We start from the raw sequence: 8645 nt of genomic DNA, 5'->3' as shown, positions 1-8645 counted from the left end.
ACTCTTAGAGGCGAAGCTTGACATCTTAACCACACATCAGTGACCACTCTTTAGGTAAAAAAAGTGCCCCCCCCCTGAATTTTGACGGCTGCCCATCGAGGTATGCGAGACAGTTACTGCGTAATTTCCTTTCCTCAAATACAATTTTCATTTTCTTCATTACGGGCCCTCTTTGCCTTCTTTCGCTCCCACTTCCTCCCTTCCTCTACGGTGCGGTTCAGGTGTCCACTGAGATGACAGAGAATTACAGCGCCATTTCCTTTCCTCAAAAAGCGTTGCGTTCAAAGGGCGAGGCATCGCGCCGAACGGGTGGTGGCGTTCCGTGGACTCCCTGGCAGCGCTACAACACGCTGTCGCGTTCCACTGCTAAAGGCGAAACTTAAGCGTCATTCATTATAGCAGTTAATTAGTATTCAGGCATTAATCATTAAGTAAGCATTAATTAGTGATTTGTCATAACTTAGTAATTAGTACTCAATTATATGTGACGCCACCAGTGCCACAGAAGCAGCGAAAGTGGTGCGGAAAACGCTTTCGCCTCTACTCACTTTAGACAGTCAAAGTGCCCCCTGAATTATTGGTCGTGTTCTCAGGGTACCTTTGTGGTCGTTGCAATCTGGATGACCGGTAGCTCCGTACGTTCCCTCAAGAAATTCTGAACGAAGTTCTTGCGGTGATTCTATTTTTCTGCTTTTCGTTTCACCAGTGCTTGTCGTCAGGCACTTCCCACAAAGGATTTCGTTCATTAGGCCTTCATCTCTTTCTTTTTGGTGGAATGAGGAATATTTATCTTATGAAAAAGATGCACACAAATAAAACTAGTACAATGCGTATCCGAGTGCGCCATTCGAGAGACAGTTAATGGATAAAAATTCTCGCGTCTTGAAGAGCAAGCCATGTGCCCCTAGACATTTCTCCATGAATTAGGGGTATAACAAAAAAACATGAAATACAAACACACAAAGAGCAAACCATGTGCCCATAGACATTTCTCCGTAAATTAGGGGTATAACAAAAAAACATGAAATACAAACACAAAAAATTAGGGGGCACCTAAGCAATTCTTATGATGTGTAACTGCGAGAGGACTGCTTTTCGCTGAGTTGTTGCTGGGAACTTGGGGGCTGAACGTTCCTTCGCTGCAGCAGCTCGCTTCGCACGTTTCCCTGCGTTGTGTTGGCCGCGTATTTCATTGGCAGCGGACTGCCGCCTCTGGCCACGCTTTCCTGTCTCGCCTGTCGATGTAGACGCGAGCGATTCATAATGGACGGTGAAGACTCCATAGCACTGCAACCTGATTCACCTAAAGCTTAAAGGTGCACTGAAGAGGATTCTGAACATGTCTTTTTGCCGCGGGAACTTGATGTACACGTTCCCAGCATTCTTAGGAGCTGCGACTTATTGCCCTGTGTGGCCGATTTCCTCAATTAAATCTAATTAACGTCCGGCTCCCGCCTTTTTTTTTTGAATTCGGCCTCATACGATGGGCGGAGTCTACCAACGCGTAGAGTGCCTTTCAGTCAGCTCTGTGGAGGCTTTGCTTTGGCTTTATTTTGTTTTTTAAGTTTCCGTGAATAAGTAGTTGCATTCGCAGATAATATAGCCGCAAAATAAGCCAACAGAAATAAAATTACGCGCGGACTATTTGCTTTCGCCAATGACTTGACTGAAGTGAAATGGAAACCGCGAAAATAATCGAACTAATTTCTATTACTCTTTCTGGACACGCAGGATACAATAATTTGATAAATCCGCGACATAGTTGTGGTTCATAGAGCGTATCACTAAAAAAAAAACAAGCCCGAAGCAGCCGGACTATGTTTTCTCCTCGTCTGCTGCCATAGGAGTGATGCGCCCTACCGCGGTGGCTTCGGCCTGCTCCGAGGAAGCGCTCGCCTCGCTTCTTTTACTTGTCGGTTGTTGGTGCACGTGGTCCTTACTCCCAGAAGGTCCTGTGTGCCCCACTTCCTACTTTTGCTATCCTGCGACATCCTTGGATCTACACTTTTTCGTGTGATCTGTGGGACGCCATCGCGTTTTGTTGCGAGTGTTGTTCGGTTCGCGAGTGATATTTTCGCGATGCCGGACGTTTGTGCGGTGAGGTTGTGCCCTCATCGGACTAAGAAAAATTGGCACAAGGGCCTACGTTTGTTCGCCTTGCCGAAGGACGAACCGCGACGTAGTGCATGGCTACGTTGCGCGGGGCTCGATAACACCGAGACGCTACCAAAGTGTGTCCGCTTCTGCTCTGAACACTTCGAGATAAGCGCTTTCCATCGGCCCGACGTGAGTCACTCTCGCCTGCGTTGGAACGCTATGCCCACGCTTCGACTTCCCGTCGTCGATGGAACCGAGCAACAAGCCCCGAAGCGCTAAAGAGTACTGGTAAGTATTTCTATGAATTAATTTTCTTAGCATGGCTCGACAGTGTCATTCTGTAGGATCGCTGACTCGAACATGTGTCAGGCTGAAGATATAGTTTGTTCTAAAAGTTACGTGGCTGTATCATGACGCGAATGGTCATCATTTGCAGAAGCGAAAGAAGTAAGTGTTCCGTGCTTCGCGTTCGTAAGTGTGGGGTCGGCTAAATAAGCTTAGAAACTTCGATATACAGCTTGTTCGGCAATTTTACGCGCGCCGTACAATGCTTCCGCCGGCTAAAACGGTGCATTGTTCGCGCTCAAATTTCGCGCAGACATGGCGTTTGGTTGTAAATGCTGTGATTCACGATGCCGTGCACCCGATAGAAACTAATCAAGTTCCCAAATCGGTGTATTTATACTGAAGGCATGAAATGTAGAGCAATCCTGAAATGCTATGTTGCACCACCTCCAGCTTTGTAAACCGAAGTGACTGATCGGCCTTTGTACAACCATCTTTCAGAGCAAGGATCTTCAACCAGATCCCTCTGAGGCAAGGCTTTCAACAGCTGCAGCCAGCAGTGGTCCGTACCAGGACAATGGTTCTGTCGAACACAGCACTAGATCTGAAGCTGTCTGTAAGTCCTTATTGCATTTCGTCCATTCTGTGTGGATAAATATTTGTTTCCCTACAGTGACGCCAGCTGCGACTTCTCCTGGCCGTGTCACAGAGGAGCCCTTGCTGCTTCCACCCTTCGTCCCGGCCACATGCAGCAGTGATCCACTTGACTGCACATCTCCACAGGGTGACAGGCTAGACTCTGACTCCAGCTACTCTCCAACCTACCATGACGATACCGAAAGGTGGGCTCTTCACAGCTGCATGGGTTTTGGGCCTAACAGTTGGCACTATTCTGATTCCAGTGAGTCATCCGCAGAGAGTACACCGGCCCCCCCAGAAGAAGAACGGCAGTTCTTGGTCTTTGAGAGCTGTCTGAGGGAGCTGTTCCAGACATGCCCAGAGTGCTCGAGGCCTTGTGAAACCACCATTACCACCAAAGGCAGCTTCATCAATGTCATTAGCATCTGTCCTCTGGAGCATGTCCGGACGTGGAACAGCCAGCCTGTCATCAATGGAAGGGCAGCAGGAAACCTTCTGCTGTCCAGCCACCTCCTCTTTTCAGGAGCAAATGTAGCTTCCACACTGAGGATGCTGCGCCACATGAATGTGCAGGTCCCAAGTGACCGGACCTTCTACAACTATCAGGATGCCCTCCTTTTTCCTGCGATAGAAAAGGTGACCAACAAACCATACTGATATATTTACCCCAGCTTGACCAGATGTTTTCAAAAAAGTTCAATTCTCGTTAGCCAGAAGGCAGAAATGAAGTTCAGATTAAACGAACACACTTCTCCTGACATCACTTTTTTGTTGTTTTGTAGTAACTACCGCTGCAGTAGTGCACAATCAAACTAAGTTGTAATTTTACACTGGGCTAGTCAAGAAATGGAATAACATTTGAACAGATCTGGATACAAGAACAAGCTGAACTCATGGACCAGTTGAACAACCAAGAGGTTGATGTCACCGGGGATGGACGATTTGACTCCCCTGGGTTTTCTGCCAAGTTCCTGACATACACCACGCATGTTGAGCAGATCAAAAGAATTCTTCACTCGGTCCAGGTCCAGCTGGGGGAGGTCAGTAGACACGTCTGTGGAAAGTTGTTGCAGTAATTCAGTGATAAATATTTATGTAAGCCGTTGGTAAGTAGAGTGGAAATACAGGAATGTAATGTTTGAAACCCGTCTTCATGCAGTCGGAGCAGGCAATGGCCAGCGTGAACATGGAGAAGGAAGGCCTAATCAAGCAGCTGGAATTCTTCAAGGAGAAATGTATGGCATGCCACAAAGGTTTATATGGTAGACAATTTATCGTTATCCCACCGACAATGCATAACACAGGTATCAAGATCCGGTCTCTCACAACTGACCGTCACCCTGCCATACGAAAGCACATGCAGACCCGTGAACCCAAGATCAAGCACTACTTTGACATTTGGCACATCTCAAAAGGTAAGAAAGTTGAGAGCATGATTGAAAAGATGCTTGCTTGCACAGAATGTGCTGCAGGCTTCCCTGATATGCCTTTTTAAAATTAAGGTGTCAAGAAAAAGCTAGCTGCGGCAAGCAAGCGGGCTGGATGCAAGGACCTGGACCTCTGGATTCAGTCAACTACCAACCACATGTACTGGGCAGCCCGCGCTGGAGGGGGCAATGCAGAGCTGGTCGTCGACATCTGGCGGAGTATGAAAAATCACGTCATCAGCCAGCACTCTGGACATGGCGGACTGTACCCAAGGTGTCTCCACAGCGACATGCCAGAGGAGACAAGAGTTTGGATGGACCCCAGTGAGTTGTTTTTGCCCTTGTCTAAAGAACTTGTTTTAAAGCATACCTTTTCCTCAAGAGTCCCAGGCATACGAGCAATTCAAGCACATCACTGAGGACAAGCGTCTCCTCAAGGATATCACACAGATGTCCCCCCATGGCCAAACGTTTGCTCTGGAGGCATTCCACAGCGTCTTGATTGACTTCGCGCCAAAGTCTATGGCATTTTCTCCAGCAGGGATGCTCGCAAGGTAATATTATATTGTAGTTCTGTCCTGTGTCTAGAGGCAGTTGGTTTATTCCAAGAGTCAGCACGTAACCACATCCACGTACTCCAGATCATTAGGCAGCATTGCCATCCGTTGCGATATCCTCAACTTACAGGACGCAGCTTGCCATCCTCCACTTCAATGAAAATGCAGACCGGTCCCAGGCGAAGACAAAGGAAGGCAATTCACGCTGGATGATGAAGACTACCAAGGCGCGAAAGGGCCATCACACAGTGTGCCCCATCAAAACAGCTACCACTTACAGTAAGTATTATGCTTCATCCCAAATGAGTGACTTGAGGGGAGCCTTTTGGAATGAAGTAATGTGAAGATTTCATTTCCAGAGTATGTCGGAAAGCTTGTAAAAGAAGTTATCAGCAGCAGCGAGCTCTGGCAATCTCTCTCTGATGCATCAGAGGCCAACACAAGTACTTTCCCAGCACCAATGACCTCGGCCTTCACAAGGCCTTCTCTTCAGGACCTTGTGGAAGCAAGGAGGTCCCGCTTCAGCCTGGGTCCCCAGTGAGGCTAGACCAAACAAGGTGAGGGCGACAATATCCAGCGTGTTTGAAAGTCTCAACTGTCTGACGAGCTGCAAGATGTGTGTTCCCCCTTCTGCTGCACCAGAGGCCGACATAGCATCTTCGTGGCAGGGCTCGGAATCCTACTTCGCAAGTGTAAGGAGGACCAATGGCTGCCAATGACATCACTCACACTGTGTCCCATGCAAACACTTCCAACTTTCAGTGAGTAACATGTGTAACTTCTGCATGAATGAAATTCGGGGCGTACTTTCGAACAATATCATGCGCCAATTTCCTTTCCAGAGCGCACCTGAAAGTTTGAGAAGGAAGTTATGAGCAGCGCCAAGAGTCAGCGATCCTTCTCTGATGCATCAGAAGCCAGCATAAGTGCTTTCCCAGCACCAACGATCGGCTTTCGCCAAGGTGAGGGTGACAACATCCAGCGTGTTTGAAAGTCTGAACTGTCTGACGAGCTGCAAGATGTGTGTTCCCCCTTCTGCTGCACCAGAGGCCGACATAGCATCTTCGTGGCAGGGCTCGGAATCCTACTTTGCAAGTGTAATGAGGACCAATGGCTGCCAATGACATCACTCACACTGTGTCCCATGCAAACACTTCCAACTTTCAGTGAGTAACATGTGTAACTTCTGCATGAATGACATTCGGGGCGTATTTTCGAACAATATCATGCGCCAATTTCCTTTCCAGAGCGCACCTGAAAGTTTGAGAAGGAAGTTATGAGCAGCGCCAAGAGTCAGCGATCCTTCTCTGATGCATCAGAAGCCAGCATAAGTGCTTTCCCAGCACCAACGATCGGCTTTCGCCAAGGTGAGGGTGCCAACATCCAGCGTGTTTGAAAGTCTGAACTGTCTGACGAGCTGCAAGATGTGTGTTCCCCCTTCTGCTGCACCAGAAGCCGACATAGCATCTTCGTGGCAGGGCTCGGAATCCTACTTTGCAAGTGTAATGAGGACCAATGGCTGCCAATGACATCACTCACACTGTGTCCCATGCAAACACTTCCAACTTTCAGTGAGTAACATGTGTAACTTCTGCATGAATGAAATTCGGGGCGTACTTTCGAACAATATCATGCGCCAATTTCCTTTCCAGAGCGCACCTGAAAGTTTGAGAAGGAAGTTATGAGCAGCGCCAAGAGTCAGCGATCCTTCTCTGATGCATCAGAAGCCAGCATAAGTGCTTTCCCAGCACCAACGATCGGCTTTCGCCAAGGTGAGGGTGACAACATCCAACGTGTTTGAAAGTCTGAACTGTCTGACGAGCTGCAAGATGTGTGTTCCCCCTTCTGCTGCACCAGAGGCCGACATAGCATCTTCGTGGCAGGGCTCAGAATCCTACTTTGCAAGTGTAATGAGGACCAATGGCTGCCAATGACATCACTCACACTGTGTCCCATGCAAACACTTCCAACTTTCAGTGAGTAACATGTGTAACTTCTGCATGAATGAAATTCGGGGCGTACTTTCGAACAATATCATGCGCCAATTTCCTTTCCAGAGCGCACCTGAAAGTTTGAGAAGGAAGTTATGAGCAGCGCCAAGAGTCAGCGATCCTTCTCTGATGCATCAGAAGCCAGCATAAGTGCTTTCCCAGCACCAACGATCGGCTTTCGCCAAGGTGAGGGTGACAACATCCAGCGTGTTTGAAAGTCTGAACTGTCTGACGAGCTCCAAGATGTGCGTTTCCCCTTTACTGTAACGGAGGTCGACATGAACGTCTTGTCAGCACATACTTTTACAAGTTTCTTGCATGCAGGTCCAACCAGCTACAGATTCCCAGGTTCCTGTCTACCCGGCCCCAGATTGTATGGACATGCCAAGACACGTATCCTTTGTTGAATGGTCACCTTGGCAACCAACATCTTTTGCAGAAAAATGACTGGTTCAGCCAGATCACACAGATTTTTCTCTCGGCAGAACCTGCCTGCTAGAGAGCGCGTATCCCAGTTGGCGGATAGGGATGCTCTTATCACAGTCTGGCCGTTCTCCTCTGCAATTTGTGCAGTCACTTGCAAGACACTGTTAGCAGGAATAAACTTTGATTCAGTGCACCTGCAGTTACATTCCCCTTGACTGGCAGAGGAGCAATTGAGGCAAGTGTGATAAGAGTGGTGCTTGCACCCGCGGACCAACAGGCATTCAGATTTGAGCAGGATCCCGGCCACCTACCAAGTGCCGGAAGGATTCTGCAGATACATCTAAGCAAGTCAATAAACTATTTTACAACTGCTATTCTGAGTGGCTTTGTGCATCTTTTCGTACTTTACCGCATGGCTGAAATACAGAGCTATACATTATGCTGCAAAAGAGCAATGGAGCCACCTAACTTACTGATTTTGAAACGCTGCTAGGCAAATACATTTCCTGCGATTCAGTTGTGTATGGCAGTTTGATGAGCTGCAGAACAAAATTTTGTGAAGATGTGGAAGGTTCACACCTTGTTGGTTCATGTATCAGCAGGTTAGTTGAAGTCTGAAAGTTTTGTTCCACCACCACAGTTCTGTAAGCCTTTTAAACCAACTCTTATAGAGCAGTTGAATTACAAATAAGTCTTTGCTACACAGAGACTGAATAAGCTTAGTACATTCCAAAAAAAAGTGGTCTGGATGAATTACAATGTGCAAAAGCTCTGATGCACTGCAAGCAAAAATGTGGTATGAGGTGATCCAGTTCTTTATCCTGCCAGTGGAAAGCTGAAATCCCATGTTCGGGTGCGTAGGATGCCTACCTTTGGACGATTTACAAGGACTGTGGGTCGGCACACTCACTCGTGAGTGCACTCTTATCACCTCACTCGCGTCTGTGAGCATGAGTGGTCATGATTGGAGGCAAATGCCGCGTGACAGTGAAGTTTGTTGCATGTGCTTATTTTTTTTCTGTTGATAGCTGAGGGAATTACATATTCACTGCCGAAGGCGCTCGAGGTAGCATAAGGCACCATACCGGTGTCTATTTACAAATGACGCAGAGGATTACGCTGGCGCGAGAATGGAAATATTTCGTTGTTGTTCACCTTACTAGTTCACCGTTGGCATAAGCGCAGGTTCGCGGGTGCAGTGAACCGATACGAGTTGTGTCCGA

The 8645-nt window shown here is 47.8% G+C and overlaps 1 protein-coding gene and 1 long non-coding RNA gene across 7 annotated transcripts; both read left to right on the top strand.

Annotated features, from left to right (window-relative positions):
* The first annotated feature begins 2380 nt into the window (after positions 1-2380).
* On the top strand, positions 2381-6226 carry LOC149362049 (uncharacterized). 6 transcript variants are annotated; one of them, XM_089572906.1, is made up of 10 exons: positions 2381-2385; positions 2884-2998; positions 3056-3224; positions 3285-3657; positions 4181-4436; positions 4524-4772; positions 4831-5002; positions 5136-5284; positions 5365-5562; positions 6053-6226. In XM_089572906.1, exons 4-9 carry the CDS (start codon positions 3571-3573, stop codon positions 5544-5546), a joined length of 1095 nt encoding a protein of 364 aa, XP_089429032.1. In that variant the 5' UTR covers positions 2381-2385; positions 2884-2998; positions 3056-3224; positions 3285-3570; the 3' UTR covers positions 5547-5562; positions 6053-6226. The 6 variants fall into 6 exon arrangements, with proteins under 6 accessions (XP_089429032.1, XP_089429031.1, XP_089429029.1 ...); XM_089572905.1 differs by lacking the exons at positions 2381-2385; positions 2884-2998; positions 3056-3224 and having other exon boundaries at positions 3235-3657; positions 4181-4256; positions 4326-4436; positions 6053-6223; XM_089572908.1 differs by lacking the exons at positions 2381-2385; positions 2884-2998; positions 3056-3224; positions 3285-3657 and adding an exon at positions 4008-4061 and having other exon boundaries at positions 4181-4256; positions 4326-4436; positions 6053-6222.
* An 858-nt stretch (positions 6227-7084) lies between these two features.
* LOC149362048 (uncharacterized) lies at positions 7085-7796 on the top strand. The gene is made up of 2 exons (XR_016288475.1): positions 7085-7182; positions 7321-7796. It is a non-coding gene; the product is annotated as an uncharacterized LOC149362048 (long non-coding RNA).
* Positions 7797-8645: the final 849 nt, after the last annotated feature.

The sequence above is a fragment of the Amblyomma mixtum genome, chromosome 2 (genome assembly GCF_055824585.1).
Source record: "Amblyomma mixtum isolate Tamu chromosome 2, ASM5582458v1, whole genome shotgun sequence".
Classification (NCBI taxonomy): Eukaryota; Metazoa; Arthropoda; class Arachnida; order Ixodida; family Ixodidae; genus Amblyomma; species Amblyomma mixtum.
The sequence above is the reverse complement of the archived record's forward strand: the minus strand, read 5'-3'. Positions and strand labels throughout refer to the sequence as shown.